Source organism: Jaculus jaculus, chromosome 16 (assembly GCF_020740685.1).
Source record: "Jaculus jaculus isolate mJacJac1 chromosome 16, mJacJac1.mat.Y.cur, whole genome shotgun sequence".
NCBI lineage: Eukaryota > Metazoa > Chordata > Mammalia > Rodentia > Dipodidae > Jaculus > Jaculus jaculus.
Window position 1 is genome coordinate 50,568,714 of NC_059117.1, and position 22,655 is coordinate 50,591,368.

General features: G+C 42.2%; 1 protein-coding gene and 1 pseudogene across 7 annotated transcripts in view; both read left to right on the forward strand.

The window, feature by feature from the left end:
* Ccdc66 (coiled-coil domain containing 66) overlaps positions 1 to 22,655 on the forward strand; it is a 38,314-nt gene that overhangs the window by 9,555 nt on the left and 6,104 nt on the right. For 5 of the 7 annotated variants that reach the window (XM_004652625.2, XM_045136025.1, XM_045136028.1 and 2 more), the window contains 7 exons: positions 1,255 to 1,420; positions 1,576 to 1,679; positions 6,709 to 6,830; positions 12,862 to 12,990; positions 14,029 to 14,273; positions 14,439 to 14,523; positions 18,988 to 19,149. In XM_004652625.2, the coding sequence (XP_004652682.1) occupies positions 1,255 to 1,420; positions 1,576 to 1,679; positions 6,709 to 6,830; positions 12,862 to 12,990; positions 14,029 to 14,273; positions 14,439 to 14,523; positions 18,988 to 19,149 (1,013 nt within the window). Of the gene's footprint in view, positions 1 to 1,254; positions 1,421 to 1,575; positions 1,680 to 6,708; positions 6,831 to 12,828; positions 12,991 to 14,028; positions 14,274 to 14,438; positions 14,524 to 18,987; positions 19,150 to 22,655 lie in introns of those variants that run through there. The other 2 variants (XM_045136029.1, XM_045136030.1) reach the window with 2 other exon arrangements.
* LOC105943668 lies at positions 20,917 to 22,305 on the forward strand (annotated as a pseudogene).

Consider the following 22,655-nt stretch of genomic DNA (forward strand, 5'->3'; position numbering starts at 1 on the left):
TGCTGGGGTTAAAAGTGTGCGCCACTATACACAGCCCATGTACTGTTTTTAACTAACATAAAGCATAGATTCACTTATAGAAGAAATAGAATATTGCGGGCTCCTTGTTTCATGGTTTGCATCAGGGTATTGTGTTAACCCTCTTGGTTTTAGTTTTGAGCTTAGGACTTGTGAATGTACTAGAAATATTAAAATTTTATTAGGCAGAGGTGGGAGGATCGCCAAGAGTGAGTTCCAGGTCAGCCTGGGCTAGAGTGAGACCCTACCTCAAACCCCCCGCCCCCAAAATTATTAGGTAACAGTCAAATAAAGTAAACTGGACAGTCTGTGTGGAGAGGACACAAGTAGTTGGAGCCAGGTAACCTCTGTGCTTGCCCAAGATGCTCACAATGGAATCTGGCTCTGTAAATAAAAGAGCAGCTTAATTTTGTCTTAAAGGCTAAAGTTACTGCTCAGAGACCAAAAAGGAACAGTTTATTAGACCTCTAAAAACATGCCAGGGACCACATATGGCTTTACACATGCCAGGCAGGTGTTAACAACTGAGCCTGAGCCCTAGCCTGTTTTTGCTTTTGCTTGTTTATTTTCTTTCTTGGATATAGGAACTTGTATACCTGTGGCCATGAGCAAGCCATGTAAGTTCTGGGCCTCAGTTTCTCTGTTTTTGAGATAAGGTCTCATGTAGCCTAGACTGACCTTGAACTCCTGGTCCTGTTGTCTACCTTCTGAGTGCTGGGATTAAAGACATGCATCACACACCTATAGTTTCTTTCTCTATATATATATATTGATAGATAGCCACCTCAGAGATTATTGTTAGAAGTTAGGTAATGTAAAAGACTTGTTTACTTTTGTTTTTGTTTTGTGAGACAGCATCTCACTGTGCAGCCTATGCTTGCCTGGAACTTGGTATGTATTCCAGGCTGTCCTCAAACCCATGACAATCCTCCTGCCCTAACCTCCTGAATGTTGGGATTTATAGGTGTGACCCACCATGACATGTTCTTTGGTTTTTCGAGGTAAGGTCTCACTCTAGCCCAGTATGACTTGGAATTCACTATGTATTCTCAGGGTGGCCTTGAACTCATAGCAATCCATCTACCTCTGCCTCCCAAATGCTGGAATTAAAGACATGTGTCACCACGCCTGACCTGTCCTTTTTTTCCCAACTATATAGGAATGTGCTAGGGTAAGGTATTATAGTAGATATGATTGATGTAGTGTTAATTTTAAACCATATATTTCATTTCATAGGTCAAGATCCTTTACATTTAAACACTATTCTTATGCAGCCAAAGGATGAGAGTATTATGGGATTGCTGCAAAGACCTGAGGCTGTTTCATCTGTCCCAGAGGATAAGCAGCACGTGTTCAATAAAAATCGAGAGGCCTCTAAACAGCTTGAACAGAAAACTGCCATGTATGTACCTCATGCCTGTGTTTCAGGGGCACCTTTGCTTGCACATGGAAGACTTGGCTATGTAAGACCATATTTAATATTTACACAGTGAGTTACACAGAGACGAAGAGACAGGGTTTCTGAGGTTGCTGTTGCCTTTGTCTGTTTTACCTTAGCGAGAATGAGTGGAAACCAGCTGACATATTCAGCACGCTGGGGGAGAGGGAACGCCATAGAAGTTTGTTGGAAGCAAGAAGAGCCCAGTGGAGAAAAGATCTAGGTAAACTTACCTTTCATTTTCATTTGGCTATGGAGCATTCAGTGAGGATAGAGATGAACTGTATCGGTTTGTAGATTAGCAACACTTTACGTGTGCTGTGGTTCTCTGCAAACATCAAGTTTCTCAGCATTTGAAGCTGTCACTCCATTCCATGCTGTGTGCTGTGCACCTGAGGCACCATGCCACTGGCCTGCCTGTGCCTCTGTAGCTCAAGTCGGTACGCGTGAAATTGCCTCATCTGTGCTTTTCTGTTATAGAGATTCATGAGTTCAGGGCTGGAGGGGTTGCTCAGCGGTTAAGGTGCTTGCCTGCAAAGTCTAAGGACCCAGGTTCAGTTCCCCAGTACCTATCTAAAGCTAGGTACACCGTGCATCTGGAGTTCCTTTGCAGCAGCTGAAGGCCCTGGTATGTCCATTCTCTGCCTCTCTTCTAGCTCTTTGCTCATAAATAAAAATATTTTAAGAAAAGAAATACATGGCTTTAAAAAATTATTTATTAGAGAAAGTATGGGTGCATCCAGATTCTTCTTGGTGCAAATGAACTCCAGGTGCATAAGCCACCACTCTATGCATCTGGCTTTTGTGTACTGGGGAGTCAAATCTGGGGCATCATACTTTGCAAGCACCTTTAAGCATTGAGCCATCTCCCCAGACCCCCTGTGGAATTCTGTGTGTGTGTGTGTGCGTGCATGAGAGAGAGAGAGAGGAATGTGGTATGAGATGTGATATGCACATACATGTACAAATGTATGTGTCCTATTCCCATGTGTGTGGAGGCCAGAAGAGAATGTTGGTGGTGTTTGTATCACTTCACCCATATTCTCTTGAGATAGTGTCTTTCTCAACCCAGAGTACTTGGCAGTCAGCTCCAGTGATTATCAGGTCTGGTCTCCACTTCTGTGGACTAAAGTTAAAGTGTGTGACCACAGCTAGGATTTTGCGGACTCCATGGTCCTAGACCAAAGAGATTCTCATGCTTAAGTGGCAAGTGCTATATATTTTATTTGAGAGAGAGAGAAAAAGAAAAGAGTCAGATAGAGAGTGAATGTGCATGCCAGGACCACTAGCCATTGCGAACGAACTCCAGAATGTATGCACTACTTTGTGCATCTGGTTTTACTTGGGTTCTGAGGAACCGAACCTGGGTCCTTAGGCTTTGTGGGCAAGTGCCTTAACCACTGAGCCATCCCTCCAATCCTGCAAGCACTTTTAACTGCTGAGCTATCTCTCCATTCTGTCACACCTGGGCTGTAAGGATGGTTAATAAAGTAAATTCAGCTTTTTTTGTATATGTGTGGTTCTGGGGAGCTTCAGGGTTGGTTTTTTTATATACTTTAATTATTTATTTTAGAGAGAGAGTGGCAGACAGAGAATGATGGGTATGGCCAGGACTTTCAGCCACTGCAAATAAATGCCATGTACTATCTTGTGCATCTGGCTTACATATGTACTGGAGAAGTGAACCTAGATCCTTAGGCTTCACAGGGAAGTGCCTTAACTGCTAAGCCATCTTTCCAGGCCAGCTTCAATTTTTTTTTTTCCCAAGGTAGGGTTTTGCTCTAGGCCAGATTGACCTAGAATCCACTCTGTAGTTTCAGAGTGGCCTTGAACTCATGGTGATTCTCCTACGTCTGCCTCCCAAGTTCTGGGATTAATGTCATGTGCCACCGTGCTTAGCAATTTTTTTAAAAGTCAGAGCTAGGCATGGTGGTGCATGCTTTTATTTTTTTAGTATTTTTATTTGTTTGTTTATTTGACAGAGAAAGAGAGAAAATGGGCATGCCAGGTCCTCCATCCACTGCAAATGAACTCCAGACATGTGCATCCCCTTGTGCATCTGGCTAACGTGGGTCCTGGGGAATTGAACCTGGATACTTGGGCTTTGCAAGCAAATGCCTTAACTGCTGAGCCATCCTTCCAGCCCTGTGGTGCATGCTATTAATCCAAGCTCTCTGGAGGCAGAGGTAGGAGGATCGCTGTGTGTTTAAGGCCACCCTGAGACTCCAGAGTAAATTCCAGCTCAGCCTGGATAGAGCAAGACTCTACCTATGGGGGAAAAAAAGAATATCTAATGATACCAAGAACCATATTGAGTCATGAAATTTTTTTTGTAAGAAACACCATTCTTTTTTTTTTTGTGGTTGTTTGTTTGTTTTTGAGGTAGGGTCTCTCTGTAACCCAAGCTGATCTGTGTGACCATTGTATAGTTTCAGGCTGACCCTAAACTCAGCCATCTTGGTTCTGCCTCCTCAGTTCTAGGGTTATCTTCTTTTAAAAAATAAATTAATTGTATTTATTTATTAGAGAGAGAGAGAGTCAAATAGAAAATGACCACACCTGAGCCTCCAGCCACTGCAAATGAACTCCAGATGCATGCATCTGGCTTACATGGGCCCTGGGGAATTGAGCCTGGGTCCTTAGGCCTCACAGGCCAGCACCTTAACTGCTAAGCCGTCTGTCCAGCACAAACATTATTTCTTTTTTCTTTTTTTTTTAATTTATTTTTATTTATTTGAGAGCAACAGAGAGAGAGAGAGAGAGAGAGAGAGAGAGAGAGAGAATGGGCACGCCAGGGCTTCCAGCCACTGCAAATGAACCCCAGACGCATGTACCCCCTTGTGCATCTGGCTAACATGGGTCCTGGGAAATCAAGCCTCAAACCAGGATCCTTAGGCTTCACAGGCAAGCACTTAACCGCTAAGCCATCTCTCCAGCCCACGACCATTATTTCTTAAACTTGACCTAGGCATCATAATTTAGAAATGTATTACTTAATAATTGTACTTTTTAAGAATAGTCATACTAAAGGCATGGATGAGATGGACTTTACTTCCACTCAGCTAGGATACCCTGTGACATACTTACTGTGATATGAGAGTGGTTTAGGAAAAAAGAAACATCAGAAATAAAGACTGCATTGAGGGAGCTGGAGAAATGACTTAGTGGTTAAGATGCTTGCCTACAAAGCCAAAGGACCCAGGTTCGATTCCCCAGGGCCCACGTAAGCCAGGTGCACAAGAGGGCACATGTGTCTGAAGTTGATTTGCAGTGGCTGGAGGCCCTGGCATGCCCATTCTCTTATCTGCCCCCCCCCCCCGTCTCTCTCCGGCCCCCAAATAAATAAATAATTTTTTTAAAAAAAAAAGACTGCATTGATAATGGAAGTCATAACAGAAATGAAATGTGTGGTAACACTCAAAGAAGGCTTAGGGATCTGCTGTGTGTTTATATCAAATTTCATTCAGCTAAGTAGGTTCTTTCAGCATACTTCACTTACAAAAACATTACACTGTATGTCTGAGTTGAGTAGATGGCTCGTCATTTAAGGCACTTGGTTGTAAAGCTTCTGGCCATGATTCATTACCCAGCAACCAAGTAATGCTAGACACAAAAAGCGGCATGTATGTCAAGTGTTAGTGTACAGTGGCAGAAAACTCCGGTTATGCATACACATACATGCATACACACAATGAATAAATTTATTTTTTTTAATTTATTTGAGAGAAAATAGGCATGCCAGGGCCTCCAGTCACTGCAAATAAACACCATATGCATGTGTCATCTTGTGCAATCTGGCTTTACATGGGTACTGGGGAATAGAACCTGGGTATTTTGGCTTTTCTGGCAAGCACCTTCACAGCTTATGCTGTCTCTCCAGTTCCAAAAATATTCCTAAAAGAAGATGGAACTTCTTGGAAATTAATGACTGCTTTTTTTTTGGTCTCACTCCAGCCCAGGTTGATCTGGAACTCACTCTGTACTTCCAGGCTGGCCTTTGAACTCAAACCTGCCTCCCAAGTGCTAGGAATAAAGGTATGGGCCACTATGCCCAACCATTTTATGCTTTAATTATTGTTTTAAACAATTTATTTTCCTTTTTACTTGATACTCCTCCCCCCCCCCTTTTTTAAGGCAAGCCTAACAGACTGGCCTTTCTTTTTAAAAATGTGAGAACACATACGTGCACACGAGAGAATTGGCGCATCAGGACCTCCAGTCATTGCATTTGAACTCCAGATGCATGCTGCACGTGCAGCCTTGTGTTGCTTGTGTCACTTTGTGCACCTGGCTTATGTAGGACTTGGAGAGTCGAACATGAACATGAAAATGTTAAGCCATGTCTCCAAGTCCTTGACTTGACACTCTTATCAAAGGATATCTTTCTTGAAGTTGTGTGTTCATTAATTTTAATGAAATTCTATGGTGAATTAATAATTCAAGACTTAATTTAAATGTTTTTTAATTTAATTTTTTAAAGAATATTTATTGAGAGAAAGAGACAGATAGAGAATATGGGTGTGCCAGGGCCTGCAAGCCACTGCAAAAGAACTCCAGACACATGCACCACCATGTATATGTGACTTTACGTGGGTACTGGGAAATTAAAACTGGGTCCTTAGGCTTTGCAGGCACGCGTCTCAACTATTGAGCCATCTCTGCAGCCCTCCAAGACTTTTTTTCCTCCCCTGAGGTAGGGTCTTGCTCTAGCCCAGGCTGATTTGAGAGAGAGAATGTGTGCAACAGGGCCTACAGCCACTGCAAAGGAATTCCAGATGCATGCGCTACCTTGTGCATATGGCTTACATGGGTCCTGGGGTACTGAACCTGGTCCTTTAGATTTGCAGGCAAGCGTCTTAGCTACTAAGCCATCTCTCCTGCCCAAGACTTAATTTTAATGGTCAGATATAGCCAGTTAGGTTGAGCTTGAAGTTGGCCCTAGGGTATAGATTTCTAGTTTTTCAGTATTAGTGATAATGAAGGACATAAGAAAGTAGAACTTGAAAATAATTAACATGTTATTTGGAAAAAAAATCATCACATATTCCTGATAATTGTAATAAAAATCATTCTTCTATCCATTTCTTGTCTACCACATCCCTGAGAGACCCTCTAGCTCCTGAGGCAGCTCCTCCATCAAGACAGCTGTGTTTAAACTGTGCTGTGATCCCTCCTCTCTTAAGGTCATGATCTGTTTACATGATTCTTTTTTACAGTTGTTGTATGTTGTTTTAAAAAGACATTATTTACAGATGAACAGGTTGCTTTAAAGAAGAAAGAAAAAGAAGCTTCTGAAAAGTGGAATAGTCATCGGAAAAAACCTGAAAATGACAAAATAGTATTGGAAAAATTTCAAATTCCTGACCATTCTAGGGTAAGAGAATTCTGCAATTTTGCTTATGCGTTAACATATCTTAGCATAAGACATCTTAACTTGCTTTTTTTTTTTTTGAAGTAGGGTCTCAATTTAGCTTAGCTGAGCTGGAATTCACTCTGAAGTCTCAGGTTGGCCTCAAACTCCTGGTGATCCTCCTACCTCTGCCTCCCAAGTGCTGGGATTAAAAGGAATACACCACCATACCTGGCATTAAGTGCATTTAAACATTTTTCTAAATTTATTTGAGAGAGAGAGAAAGAGGCAGACAGTGAGAGAATGGGCACACCAGGGCCCCTCACCACTACAAAAAAACGCCTGGTATTTGTGCCACCCCATGCATCTGGCTTATGTGGGTCCTGGGGAGTCGAATCTGAATTGAACCTTAGCCTTAACTTCCATGCCATCTCACCAGCCCCATTCATTGTAACTTTAAAAAAGAAATTAAAAAAAAAAAAAAAGTGTATGCACGTGGATTAAAAATGTGTGTGTGTGTGTTCATGTGTTTGGTCAGAAGACCCCTTTCTGTCTGGTTCTTGCTTTGTACCTGGTTTGGAAGCACTGCTTCCTTGACATCATCCACAAAGTTCTCCTGTCTCCACCTCCCTTCTTGCTACAGGGACACTGGCTTAGCAGAAACGTGTCCCAGCTTTCAAGTTTTATGTGCGTCTGTAGATCTGAATTCAGGAATTCACAGTTGTACCACAAGTACTTAATCCACCAAGCCATTTCCATAGCCCTTAATAACAAATCTTAAAATGTGAAATAGTACTCATACTATAAAATTTACTTAAAAATATTTCTGGGGCTGGAGAGATGGCTTGGCAGTTAAGGCACTTGCCTGCAAAGTCTTAAGGACCCAGGTTCAGTTCCCTAGTACCAATGTAAAACCAGATGCAAAAGGTGGTACATGTGTCTGGAGTTTGTTGGCAGCGGCTAGCGACCCTGGTGCCCCCATTCTCTCTATATATGATTCATTCTATTAAATACACAAATAAAATTTTTTATTTATATAGACAATTAATGGGTGTGACTCTTGACACATCACCATTTTGTGCATTTGGCTTTACATGGGGACTGGGGGATTGAACCTAGGCCTTCAGGCATTGTGAGCAACAACCTTTATTTTTTTTTACTTATTTTTTATTTTTAGTTTTTTAACTTTTTATTAGCATTTTCCATGATTATAAAAAAAAAGCCCATGCTGGGCTGGAGAGATGGCTTAGCGGTTACGCGCTTGCCTGTGAAGCCTAAGGACCCTGGTTCGAGGCTCGGTTCCCCAGGTCCCACGTTAGCCAGATGCACAAGGGGGCGCACGCGTCTGGAGTTTGCAGGCTGGAAGCCCTGGCGCACCCATTCTCTCTCCCTCTATCTGTCTTTCTCTCTGTGTCTGTCGCTCTCAAATAAAAAATTTTAAACAAAAAAATCTCATGTTAATTCCCTCCCTCCCCCCTACACTTTCCCCTTTGAAATTCCATTCTCCTCTCCATCACAGTCATTGTACTTACATATATACAATATCAACCTATTAAGTACCCTCCTCCCTTCCTTTCTCTTCCCTTTATGTCTCCTTTTTAACTTATTAGCCTCTGCTACTAAGTATTTTCATTCTCACGCAGAAGCCCAGTCATCTGTAGCTAGGATCCAGATATGAGAGAGAACATGTGGCGCTTCGCTTTCTGGGCCTGGGTTACCTCACTTAGTATAATCCTTTCCTGGTCCATCCATTTCTCTGCAAATTTCATAACTTCATTTTTCTTTACCACTGAGTAGAACTCCGTTGTATAAATGTGCTACATCTTCATTATCCACTCATCAGTTGAGGGGCATCTCAGCTGCTTCCATTTCCCAGCTATTACAAATTGAGCAGCAATAAACATGGTGGAGTTCTTCTAAGGAAATGAGATGATTCCTTTGGATATATGCCTAGGAGTGCTATAGCTAGGTCATATGGTAGATCAATCTTTAGATGTTTTAGGAACCTTCACACTGATTTCCACAATGGCTGAACCAGATTGCATTCCCACCAGCAGTGTAGAAGGGTTCCTCTTTTTCCACATCCCCGCCAACATTTATGATCATTTGTTTTCATGATAGTGGCCAATCTGACAGGAGTGAGATGGAATCTCAGTGTAGTTTTAATCTGCATTTCCCTAATGACTTTTGATGTAGAAAATTTTTTTAGATGCTTATATGCCATTTGTATTTCTTCCTTTGAGAATGCTTTATTCAGTTCCATAGCCCATGTTTTGATTGGCTTGTTTGATTCCTTATTATTTAACTTTTTGAGTTCTTTGTATATCCTAGATATTAATCCTCTATCAGATATATAGCTGGTGAAGATTTTTTCCCATTTTGTAGGTAGCCTCTTTCCTTTTTTCACTGTGTCCTTTGCAGTGCAAAATCTTTGTAATTTCATGAGGTCCCAGTGATTAATCTGTGGTTTTATTGCTTGAGCAATTGGGGTTGTATTCAGAAATCTTTGCCAAGACCAATATGTTGGAGGGTTTCCCCTACTTTTTCCTCTAGCAGTTTCAGAGTTTCAGGTCTGATGTTAAGGTCTTTAATCCATTTGGACTTAATTCTTGTACATGGCGAGAGAGAAGAATCTATTTTCATCCTTTTGCAGATAGATATCCAGTTTTCCCAACACCATTTGCTGAAGAGGCTGTCTTTTCTCCAATGAGTATTTTGGGCATTTTTATCGAATATCAGGTGGCTATAGCTACTTGGGCTTACATCTGGGTCCTCTATTCTGTTCCACTGATCTATATGTCTGTTTTTGTGCCAGTACCACGCTGTTTTTGTTACTATGGCTCTGTAGTATAGGTTAAAATCAGGTATGGTGATACCACCAGCCTTATTTTTGCTGCTCAGTATTATTTTAGATATTCGAGGTTTTTTGTGATTCCAAATGAATTTTTGGATTGCTTTTTCTATTTCCATGAAGAATGCTTTTGGAATTTTGATAGGAATTGCATTAAATGTGTAGATTGCTTTTGGTAAGATTGCCATTTTCACAATATTGATTCTTCCAATCCAGGAACAGGGGATGTTTCTCCACTTTCTAGTGTCTTCTGCAATTTCTCACTTGAGTGTTTTAAAGTTCTCATTGTAGAGATCCTTTACTTCCTTTGTTAGGTTTATTCCAAGGTACTTTATTTTTTTTGATGCAATTGTGAATGGGAACGATTCTCTGATTTCATCCTCTGTGTTTGTTGTTAGCATATATGAAGGCTACTGATTTCTGTGTATTTATTTTGTATCCTGCTACAAGGCTGTAGATTTTGATCAGCTCTAACAGTTTGCTAGTAGAGTTTTTAGGGTCCTTTCTGTATAGAATCATGTCATCTGCAAATAATGATAACTTGATTTTTTCCTTTCCAATTTGTATCCCTTTTATGAGTGTCTCTTGCCTTATTGCTATGGGTAAGACTTCCAAAACTATATTAAATAAAAGTGGGGACAGTGGACAGCCTTGTCTTGTTCCTGATTTTAGTGGAAAAGCTTCCAGTTTTTCCCCACTTAGTAATATGTTGGCTGTAGGCTTGTCATAAATAGCTTTTATTATATTGAGATATGTTCCTTCTATTCCCTTCAACCCGTTTATATAATGTATTGCATTTATAGATTTGCGTATACTGAACCATCCCTGCATCTCTGGTATAAAGCCTACTTGGTCAGGGTGAATGATCTTTTTGATATATTCTTGTATTCTGTTTGCCAGTATTTTGTTGAGAATTTTTGCATCTATGTTCATGAGGGAGATTGGTCTGTAATTTTCTTTTTTTGTTGTATCTTTGCCTGGGTTTGGTATCGGGGTGATGCTGGCCTCATAGAAGGAGTTTGGTAGGATTCCTTCTTTTTCTATTTCCTGGAAAAGCTTAAGAAGCAATGGTGTTAGCTCTTCCTTAAAGGTCTGGTAAAATTCAGCAGTGAGTCCATCTGGGCCTGGGTTTTTTTTAGTTGGGAGATTATTGATAACTGTTCGGATCTCCATGTTTTTTATACGTCTATTTAAGTGATTAATCTCATTTTGATTTAATTTATGTACGTCATATAAATCAAGGAAAGCATCCGTTTCTTTCAGATTTTCATACTTTGTGGAGTATATGCTTTTATAGTATGTCCCTGTGTTTTTTTGAATTTCTCTGGAATCTGTTGTGATGTTACCTTTTTCATCTCTGATTTTATTAATTTGTGTCTCTTCTCTCTTTCTTTTGGTCAGATTTGCTAAGGGTTTGTCAATCTTGTGTATCCTTTCAAAGAACCAGCTCTTTGTTTCATTAATTCTTTGGATTTGTTTGTTTGTTTGTTTCTATTTCATTAATTTCTGCCCTAATCTTTATTATTTCTTCCCACCTACTGATTTTTGGTTTGCCTTGTTCTTCTTTTTCCAAGGCTTTAAGGTGAAGCATTAGGTCGTTTACTTGTGACCTTTCTAATTTCTCAGGCACTTAAGGCTATAAATTTACCTCTTAGAACTGCCTTCATTGTGTCCCAGAGACTTTGATATGTTGTATTTTCATTATCGTTTGACTCTATAAATCTCATAAATCTTTTGATTTCCTTCTTGATTTCTTCATTGACCCATTCATCATTTAGTAGTGTATTGTTTAGTTTCCTTGATTTTGTTTAAGTAAGCAACAACCTTTAATTGCAGAGCCATCTCCCCAGCCCTCTTTTTGTTTTCTTTCTTTGCTCTCCTATCTTTTTTTTTTTTAATTTGCAAGCAGAGAGAACTAGAGAGAGACAAAGAGAGAATGGGCACACAAGGGCCTCCAGCCACTGCAAACAAACTTCAGACACATATGCCCTTGTGCATCTGGCTAATGTGGTTCCTAGGGAATCAAACCTGGGTTCTTTGGCTTTGCAGGCAAACGCCTTAGCCATCCCTCCAGCCCTGCTCTCCTGTCTTTTGTTTCTTTCTCTCTTTCTTCCCCTCTTCTTCTTCTCTTCCTCTTCTCACCCTCATGTGGATTTTTGAGTGCAGTCTTGGGTGTTAATTTGTTTTCTACCTTTTTTTTTTAAGTTTAGAGAGGCCTTACTAGATTAAGAGAAGGAAGGAGAAAGCACAGAGAGCTCCTGCCATGTGGGGGCTGGAGAGAGGCTTTGGGGTCAAGGTGCTTGTCTGTGAAGCCTAAGGACCCAGATTCAATTCCTCAGTGCCCATGTAAGTCAGATATACAAGGTGAGGCATATGTCTGGAGTTCTTTTGCAGTGGCTAGAGACCCTGGTGTGCCCATTCTGTTTGTCTTAATAAATCTTGTCTTTCTCTTAACAAATAAATATATAAAATATTTTTTAAAAAAAAGAAAATTCATGTGCTGGAGAGATGGCTTAGCAGTTAAGGTGCATGCCTGCAAAGCCTAAGGATCCAGGTATGATTCCCCAGGTCCCATGTAAGCTAGATGTACAAGGTAGTGCATGCATCTGGAGTTCATTTGCAGTTGCTAGAGGCCCTGGTGTGCCCATTCTCTCTCCTGTCTGTCTCTTATAAATAAATCTTTTAAAGAAAAAGAGTTCATGTGGTATTGGGTGGGGGGGGCTGTCCATGTCCGAGCTAAGACAAGGGAAGCTTATCATAGGCCTGGATTTCAGGGACAGCTGAGACCTTTCTACCTTGTTTGAGACTTGGCTCGTGTTAACCAGACTAGCTGGCCCTCAAGCTTTGCAAATTCTGCCTTCCTCCCATCTCACCATAGGCATGCTGGGGTCAGATCCCCATGCTACAGCATCCAGCCTTACGTGGTTCTCTCACTTACTGAGCAAGTGCTTTATCTGTGGAGCCATCCCCCCTTACACACATTCTTAAGTGGATTATTGAGTGAAGCATTTTCTTTAACAGCTAGCTCTAGCTTACATCCCTCCACTAGTATATATGTTCAGAATAGGATTCTGAGAGTGATAATGTATCTACTTAGTCTGGTCAAATCTTTTCACACTGTGGCTTCTCCCTGTACAAATAATTGTAATCTCCTTACTGTCACTTTGGTAGGACTGACCTTCAGTTGCTTTGGTGACTGTTTAGGAAGCAAGCCTGCTGGACCCGAGCAGCTCTGCAAAGCAAGAGCAGCAGAGAAAATGGATGGAAGATTTTAGTAAGCAAGTAGAAGAGAACCAGCAAAAGAGAGCAGAGGAAAACCTTAGGCATCCAAAGGTAACCAGGGAGGCATTGTGGCTATGAAGTAATAAAATAAAACCAAACCTTGAGCTGCAGAGATAGCTTAGCAATTAAGGTACTTGCCTCTGAAGCCTAAGGACCTACGTTTGATTCCTCAGTACCCACGTAACCCAGATGAACAAGGTGGCTCATGTGTCTGGGATTTGTTTGCAGTGGCTAGAGACCCTGGAGTGCCCATTTTCTTTCTCTCTCTCTCTCTCTCTCTCTCTCTCACTCTCTCACCTCGTCATCTCTCTGCCTCTTCCTCTCAAATAAATAAGTAAATAATAAATAAATTATTTTTAAAAACTCAAGCCTTAATGCATATAAACTTACAAGTATTCTGAAACGACCAGAGTATTCAAATTTCGGTTTACCCATGAGAACCTGTTTACATTGAATATTTTATTGTGGTTTGTGTTGCTTCTTTGAACTTGATAGAAATTTCCTAGTTTCTTTTGAGTTTCCTATTGTTGTCAAGCTAGTTATCTAAATACATAAGGAATCCAAAAAGTATAATTAGAGGAGCCAGGCATGGTGGCACACACCTTTAATCCCAGCACTCGGGAAGCAGTAGGAGGAGGATCACCGTGAGTTCAAGACCTCCCTGAGACTCCAAAGTAAATTCCAGGTCAGCCTGAGCTAAAGTGAGACCCTACCTCAAGGAAAAAAAAAAAAGGTATAATTATATTACTCTTTACAGTGCTTACTGTATTCAGTGGTGACTTGTATTTTTTTTTTTTTAATTTTGTTTATTTGCAAGCAGAGACATACAGACAGCGAGCGAGTGAATTGGCGCACCAGGGCCTCCAACCACTGTAAACGAACTCCAGACGCATGTGCCACTTCATGCATCTGGCTTTACGTGGGTACTGGAGAATCGAACCCTAGTCATTGGGCTTTGCAGGCAGGTGCCTTGACTGCTGAGCCATATCTGTAGCCCCAATGGTGACTCTTAGATACCACACTTGTTATTTAGGATTTTATTGGGAGTTCCTGGAAGAATTCTTAGCCATCATTGTTTGTTATTATCAGGGTGAAGAGCACAACAGATGGGCAATGCATTCAGATCCGCTAAGGAGTCAGCTGGGTTCCCAGTCTCAGCTGTCCTCTCCGCTATCCTGCAAACACCCCGAGTACATCTGTGTGTCTCCTGACACTCAGGAGCCGGCCAGTGGCAGCAATACTTGCACGTCCATACCTGCAAGCCAGGTTCAGCTGTCAGTAGAAGAGCATGTTGCAAAACCTGGCGTGGCTGTGGCAAACAGTCAGAAAACAAAGTGAGTACATTTCTTAAGTGTTTATTGCTTTTTAAAGAAAATATATTTTAAGAACTGTTAGTTAATATGTCCACATTTTTTGGCATTTCTCTTTGAAATAGAAATTATTAGCCTGTTACTCCTGCCTTTGGAGGTTTTGAACAGCTCATGTGTGTGTCTTGCCAGCTTTCTCCGTTCTATGACTGCACTCTTGGACCCAGCACAGATTGAGGAACGGGACAGACGCCGACAGAAGCAATTAGAACATCAGGTATTACATGGCCCTTAGCCTTGAGAAGTAATGGCATGACCCACCCACATATACCTAAGAAAAATTTTCTATTTTATTTTTTTCTTTTGGTTTTCCGAGGTAGAGTCTCATTCTAACCCGGACTGACCTGGACAGTCTCAGAGTAGCCTCAAACTCATAGTGATCCTCCTACTTCTGCCTCTCAAGTGCTGGAATTAAAATGGCATGTGCTACCATACCTGGCTTTTTATTTATTTATTAATAGTTTTTTGTTGTTGTTTTGAGGTAAGTTCTCATGTACCCTAGTTAGTTTCCAGTTCACTCTGTACTCAGAACCGGCTTTGAACTTCAGATGCTTCTGCCTCTGCCTCCCAAGTACTGAGATTACATGCTTGTGCCAGGAGACACCCAGCTGGAAAGTAAACATTTTTTTTTAATTTTTTTAATTTTTATTAACATTTTTCATGATTATAAAATATATCCCATGGTAATTCCCTCCCTCCCCACCCCCACACTTTCCCGTTTGAACTTCCATTCTCCATCATATTACCTCCCCATTACAATCATTGTAATTACATATATACAATATCAACCTATTAAGTATCCTCCTCCCTTCCTTTCTCCACCCTTTATGTCTCCTTTTCAACTTACTGGCCTCTGCTACTAAGTATTTTCATTCTCACGCAGAAGCCCAGTCATCTGTAGCTAGGATCCACATATGAGAGAGAACATGTGGCGCTTGGCTTTCTGGGCCTGGGTTACCTGACTTAGTATAATACTTTCCAGGTCCATCCATTTTTCTGCAAATTTCATAACTTCATTTTTCTTTACCGCTGAGTAGAACTCCATTGTATAAATGTACCACATCTTCATTATCCACTCATCTGTTGAGGGACATCTAGGCTGGTTCCATTTCCCAGCTATTATAAATTGAGCAGCAATAAACATGGTTGAGCATGTACTTCTAAGGAAATGAGATGAGTCCTTTGGATATATGCCTAGGAGCGCTATAGCTGGGTCATATGGTAAATCAATCTCTAGCTGTTTTAGGAACCTCCACACTGTTTTCCACAATGGCTGGACCAGATTGCATTCCCACCAGCAGTGCAGAAGGGTTCCTGTTTTTCCACATCCCCGCCAACATTTATGATCATTTGTTTTCATGATGGTGGCCAATCTGACAGGAGTGAGATGGTATCTCAGTGTAGTTTTAATCTGCATTTCCCTAATGACTTTTGATGTAGAAAATTTTTTTAGATGCTTATATGCCATTTGTATTTCTTCCTTTGAGAACTCTCTATTTAGCTCCATAGCCCATTTTTTGATTGGCTTGTTTGATTCCTTATTATTTAACTTTTTGAGTTCTTTGTATATCCTAGATATTAATCCTCTATCAGATATATAGCTGGCGAAGATTTTTTCCCATTCTGTAGATTGCCTCTTTGCTTTTTTCACTGTGTCCTTTGCGGTGCAAAATCTTTGTAATTTCATTAGGTCCCAGTGGTTAATCTGTGGTTTTATTGCCTGAGCAATTGGGGTTGTATTCAGAAAGTCTTTGCCAAGACCAATATGTTGAAGGGTTTCTCCTACTTTTTCCTCTAGCAGTTTCAAAGTTTCCGGTCTGATGTTAAGGTCTTTAATCCATTTGGACTTAATTCTTGTGCATGGCGCGAGAGAAGAATCTATTTTCATCCTTCTGCAGATATTTATCCAGTTTTCAAAACACCATTTGCTGAAGAGGCTGTCTCTTCTCCAATGAGTATTTTTGGCATTTTTATTGAATATCCTCTGGGATAAAGCCTACTTGGTCAGGGTGAATGATCTTTTTGATATACTCTTGTATTCTGTTTGCCAATATTTTGTTGAGAATTTTTGCATCTATGTTCATGAGGGAGATTGGTCTATAATTTTCTTTTTTTGTTCTATCTTTGCCTGGTTTTGGTATCAGGGTGATGCTGGCCTCATAGAAGGAGTTTGGTAGAATTCCTTCTTTTTCTATTTCCTGGAAAAGCTTAAGAAGCAATGGTGTTAGCTCTTCCTTAAAAGTCTGGTAAAATTCAGCAGTGAATCCATCCGGGCCTGGGCTTTTTTTAGTTGGGAGATTATTGATAACTGTTCGGATCTCCATGTTTGTTATAGGTCTATTTAAGTGATTAATCTCATTTTGATTTAATTTAGGTAGGTCATATAGATCAAGGAAATCATCCATTTCTTTCAGATTTTCATACTTTGTGGAGTATATGCTTTTGTAGTATGTCCCTATGATTTTTTGAATTTCTCTGGAATCTGTTGTGATGTTGCCTTGTTCATCTCTGATTTTATTAATTTGTGTCTCTTCTCTCTTTCTTTTTGTCAGATTTGCTAAGGGTTTATCAATCTTGTTTATCCTTTCAAAGAACCAACTCTTTGTTTCATTAATTCTTTGGATTGTTCTTTTTGTTTCTATTTCATTAATTTCTGCCCTAATCTTTATTATTTCTTCCCGTCTACTAATTTTTGGTTTGCCTTGTTCTTCTTTTTCCAAGGCTTTAAGGCGAAGCATTAGGTCGTTTACTTGCGACCTTTCTAATTTCTTAATATAGGCACTTAAGGCTATAAATTTACCTCTTAGAACTGCCTTCATTGTGTCCCAGAGATTTTGGTATGTTTTGTTCTCATTATCATTTGACTCTATAAATTTTTTGATTTCCTTTTTGATTTCGTCATTGACCCACTCATCATTTAGTAGTGTATTGTTTAGTTTCCATGATTTTGTGTATGCTCTATAGCCTTTCTTGCTACTGATTTGTAGTTTAATTCCTTTGTGGTCCGATAGAATGCAAGGAATTATTTCAATTTTCCTGAATTTGTTAAGATTTGCTTTATGTGAAAGTAAACATTTTTTTAAAAAATATTTTATTTATTTGAGAGAGAGAGAGAGAGAAAGGCAGATAGAGAATGGGAGCACCAGGGCCTCTAACAGCTGCAAATGAACCTCAGATGCATGCACCATCTTGTGCATTTGGCTTTATGTGGGTACTGGGGAATAGAACCCAGGTCGTTAGACTTTGCAGGCAAGTGCCTTAACCACTGAGCCATCTCTCCAGCCCAAAATTAAGTTTGATATAAAGTTGCCCACACAGGTCCAGTTTTATCCTTTGACAAATTCAATCACTAACTCAACTGGTTTTGTTACAAATGTACTGAGAAGCCAGGCATAGTGGCACACACCTTTAATCCCAGCACTTGGTAGGCAGAGGTAGGAGGATCACCGTGAGCTCAAGCCCACCCTCAGACTACATAGTGAATTCCAGATCAGCCTGGGCTAGAGTGAGACTTCACCTCAAAAAAAAAAAAAAAAAAAGAAAGAAAGAAATGCACTGAGAAGATCACATCACATAGTAAAACCTTCTGTCCTGTAATATTTAACATGTGCATTGTATATTTGAATTTGTAGTATCACTGAGTTGGTATTGGTTATGATTTCATTGTACCAGAGTTCTGTTTAGGCTTTGAAAGCAAACAGTATAGGAGATTAAAATAGAATTATGATTAAGAAATCTAGTAGCAGGGCTGGAGAGAGAGCTCAGTTGATAAGAGCCGTTACTTGCAAAGCCTGTTAGCCCAAGTTCAGTTCTCCAGCATCCATGTAGAGGCAGATGCACAAAATGGCACATGCATCTGGTGTTTGTTTGCAGTGACCAGAAGACCTAGTGCACCCACTTCCTTTCTGTCTGGGGCACACACCTTTAATCTCATCACTTAGGATGCAGGAGCATTGCCCTCAGTTCAAGGTCACCCTGAGACTGCTTTATTGAATTGCAGGTTAGCCTGGGCTAGAGTAAGACCCTACCTTGGGAAAACAAAAGAAGAAGAAATCTAGTAGGTCATAGGCTAAGATTGATACCCCTAATCTTTGTCTAATATTTTTTTAAAATATTTTTTACTTAACTTACTTGAGGCAGAGAGAGAGAGAGAGAGACAGCGCACACATGTGTGCACACATGCCAGGGTCTATAGCTACTGCATGTGAGCTCCAGGTGTATGTGCCACCTTGTTCATCTGGCTTTATGTGAGTGCTGGTGGATCAAACCTGGGTCCTTTGGCTTTGCAGGCAAGTGCATTAAGTGCTAAGCCATCTCTCCAGCCCTTAGTCCAATATTAAGGGGACTTAATTGTCTGAATTGTTTGTATGTGTGTGCAGCATTTCTCTCTAGCCCAAGCTGACCTGGAATTCACCATGCAGTTTCAGGCTGGCCTCAAACTCACAGCAGTCCTCCTAACTTGGCCAGGGATTAAAGGTGTGCACCACCACACCTGGCTTTTCATCAGTCTTTTAATGGCCTCTTGGGGTTGAAAAGCATGTAGAGCTTGGCCACACAAAGGCAAGATGGGAGTGCATATCTGACATTTGAATGTCACTTGTGTACATGACACTTGTCATCACCCAAATCAGTGCTCTGTGGATGTTGCCTGACAGTGACATGTGTGGATTTTTCTGGCTAGAAAGCCATCACTGCTCAGGTGGAAGAGAAGCGCAGGAAGAAGCAGCTGGAAGAGGAGCAGAGAAGGAAGGAGGAGCAAGAGGAGGAGAGGCGCTTGGCCCGGGAGCGAGAGGAGATGCAGAGGCAGTATGAAGAAGATGTTCTCCGGCAGAAGCAGAAGGAGGTCTGTGTTTATGTTTTGGCTTTAAGCATGTTAGAGTAACAATACACGAGCATTTGCATGTTTTTAAAATTGTGAACCTGTATGGGAGAGCCTTTCTCCTTACAGCTTTGAAATAGGAATGGAAGGGAGACCCTTGCAAAGGTCTTGTCTTCACATGATTGCTCTGAGATGTCTTTCTGCTGATCAGGTTTGTGATCCTGTTGACACCAGGGGCATGTGCAGCTTACTGTACTACCTCTAGGTTAAAAAATGAGAGGCTTCTCCTGTCCACAGTGAGTGTCTGGGGTTGACAGGACTTTCAGCTATGTTAGAGATTTCCTTATGTTCAATAATAGCCTTTTCTGTCTTTCTTTCCTATTAAAAAAGTATTTTATCTATTTGAAAGATTGGTTTTTTTCTTTTTTTTCTAGGTAGAGTCTCGCTCTACCCCAGGCTAACCTGGAATTCACTATGTCATCTCAGGGTGGCCTCAAACTCATGGCGATCCTTTACCTCTGCCTCCTGAGTGCTGGGATTAAAGGCATGCGCCATCATGCCCATCTCTATTTTATCTATTTGAGAGAGAGAGAGAATTGGCACACTAGGGTCTCTAGCCACCGCAAATGAACTCTACTAGGCACATGTGCTACTTTGTGCATCTGGCTTCATGTAGATTCTGGGGAATCGAACCATATTTGCAAGGCTTTGCAGGCAAGTACCTTAACTGCTGAGTCATCTCTCCAGTCCTAATTTAATTAATTAATTTATTTGAGAGATGGGTGGAGGCAAATAGAGAGAATGGGTGCTTCAGGGCCTTTAGCCACTGCAAATGAACTCCAGATGCATGTGCCACCATGTGCATCTGGCTTACGTGGGTACTGAGAAATTGAACTGGGGGCCTTCAGTGTTGTGGGCAAGCGCCTTAACCACTAAGCCATCTCTCCAGGCCCCTAAATAAATTTTTTTAAAAATTTATTTTATTTGCATGTGTGTGAGATGTACACCAGGGTCTCTTGTGGCTGTAAATGAAAATCATATTCTGTTGGTTTGTTTGTTTCTCGAGGTAGGGTCTCACTCTAGCCCAGGCTGACCTGGATTTCACTGTGTAGTCTCAGGGTGGCCTCAAACTCTTGGTGATCCTACTTGGTGATGCCTCCTGAGTGCTGGGATAAAGGCATGCACCGCCACGCCCAATGAAAGCCACATTCTTGCACACTGTTTGCAACTGGCTTTATGTGGGTGCCGAGACTGCACTGGCAGTCTCTATAATCAAGCTTCTTTCCCCACTGAACCATCTCCCCAGGCCAGTAGCAGCCTTTTCAGCAACTTAGTATCTGCTTGAGTAGCAAAGCTGCTCTGTTCAGTGATTCAGACAAGGGGGTTGCAGTGGTTTCGAGGGCCATGTTTGAGCAGTTTAATACAGCTATAGAAAAGCATGCTAAAGCTTTGGTCGGGGAGCCTGCGGCTCTTCCTCCCTTCCTCCATCCCTCCCCCTCGCCCCAGCTCTCCCTTCCTGCTGCAGCCTCTGCCCCGTGCCCCTCCTCAATGGAGGTCCCGCTGCCCGCGCCATCTCCCAGGCCTCGGCTTGGAGTCCGATGGCCTTCTTAGGTCCCCGGTCAGCACCTTCACCCAGACCATGCATAACCTCGCTGGGCTGGGCAGGGAGACCCCAAAGAGTCTGGTCGGTAGCCTGCTCTTCTGGAACCGGTTGGGATGCCTATCTCTGTCCAGGCACTCATCTGAATCCTCCCTTTTGTCTGAGTCCTCGGAATCTTCTGATGTAGGTCTCTGCATGGATACCCCCCCGTCCTATGGACCCACAGATGGCCGAGCACATGTTTGAACAGGCTATTAAGGCAGCCAGCCAGGTCATTCAAAATGAGCAGTTTCCAATAAGATGCTTCCAGTCCTTGCCAGTAAGACTGCTGAGCCACAGCCCTGTGCTACAGAACATCACCAACTCGTGAGCACTAAACAGCTGGAGGAAGAATGAGGTGCACAGCAAAATAGTCAGCAGTCCTGGGGAAGACAAAGAGATAGATTTGCTTTCAAAATGCCATGGAAGCCTACTCACTCCAGCTCTGGCCAAGCTCTGTCAGAGTGGGCCAGCTGCAGGGAGGCTTTTACCCAGAGGCCAAACTCAGCCCCTGATTTGATGTGTGTCTCTGCTGAGCAGAAGATGGAAGTAGAGGCGGTGAGCCCTGCATCCCAGTCCTGCTTTTCCCTGACCCCTGCTGAGGGGGCTGCTGAGGAAGATGATGGATTTGTTGACATCCTGGAAAGTGATTTAAAGGAGGATGATGTGGTCCCCCTGAGCATGGAAAGCCTCATTAGTGCTCCACTGGTTAAGACTCTGGATAAGAAGGAAGAACAGGATCTCATCATGTTCAGCAAGTGCCAGCGGCTCTTCCGCTCTCCATCAATGCCCTGCAGCGTGATCCGGCCAGTCTTCAAGAGGCTAGAGAGGCCCCAGGACAGGGACATGCCTGTCCAGAGCAAGCAAAGGAGGAGTGTGACCCCCCTGGAAGAGCAACAGCAGCCAGAGGAGCCTAAAGCCCATATTCTCCGCTCAAAGTCCCTGTGTCATGAAGAGATTGGGAGCATCCTGGATAGTGACCACCGTGGACTGATTGGGGATTACTCCAAGGCTTTCCTCCTGAAAACTGGATGGCAAACACCAAGACCTTAAGTACATCTCACCAGAAACCATGGTGGCCCTGTTGATGGGCAAGTTTAGCAACATCATGGAGAAGTTTGTGATTGTGGACTGCAGATACTGCTATGAGTATGAAGGTGGACACATCAAGACTGCTATGAACTTGCCCCTGGAACAGGATGCTGAGACCTTCCTGCTGCAGACACCTAGACAAGAGAATCATCCTCATTTTCCACTGTGAATTCTCATCGGAGCGTGGACCCCGCATGTGCCAGTTCATCAGGGAAAGAGACCGTGCAGCTAACGACTATCCTAGCCTGTATTACCCTGAGATGTATATCCTCAAAGGTGGCTACGAGGAGTTCTTCCCACAGCTCCCGAGCTTCTGTGAGCCCCAGGACTACCGACCCATGAACCACGAGGCCTTCAAGGATGAGCTGAGGACTTTCCGCCTCAAGACACGTAGCTGGGCTGGAGAGCAGGGTCGGAGGGAACTCTGTAGCCACTTGCAGGACCAGTGAGAGCCAGCCTCGATCCTTCCACTGTTTCTCTTCATGGGACCTGGAAGTCTCAAGGGTCTGTGGTGCCAAGGGCCTGCTAGAGACTCCAGGTGCTATCAAGGGCAAAAACAGTGTGGGTTTCACATCTATGTGCTCCTTTCCCCAATTCTTTTGTCTCACTCCACTTATTTTCCATACTCTGGTACCACTCCCAGTCTTGAAGACCCCAACCTGGTGGGTGAATAGTAGCCCAGAAGAAATGTTTTGTGTTCTGTGGGAGCCTTTTTGCTGTCCTTATTGATGTTAACTCTGTCTTTTTTGTGATCAGAAAAGTGCCTTTGTACATGTCAGCTGAGGCTGGGGGTCCGCTC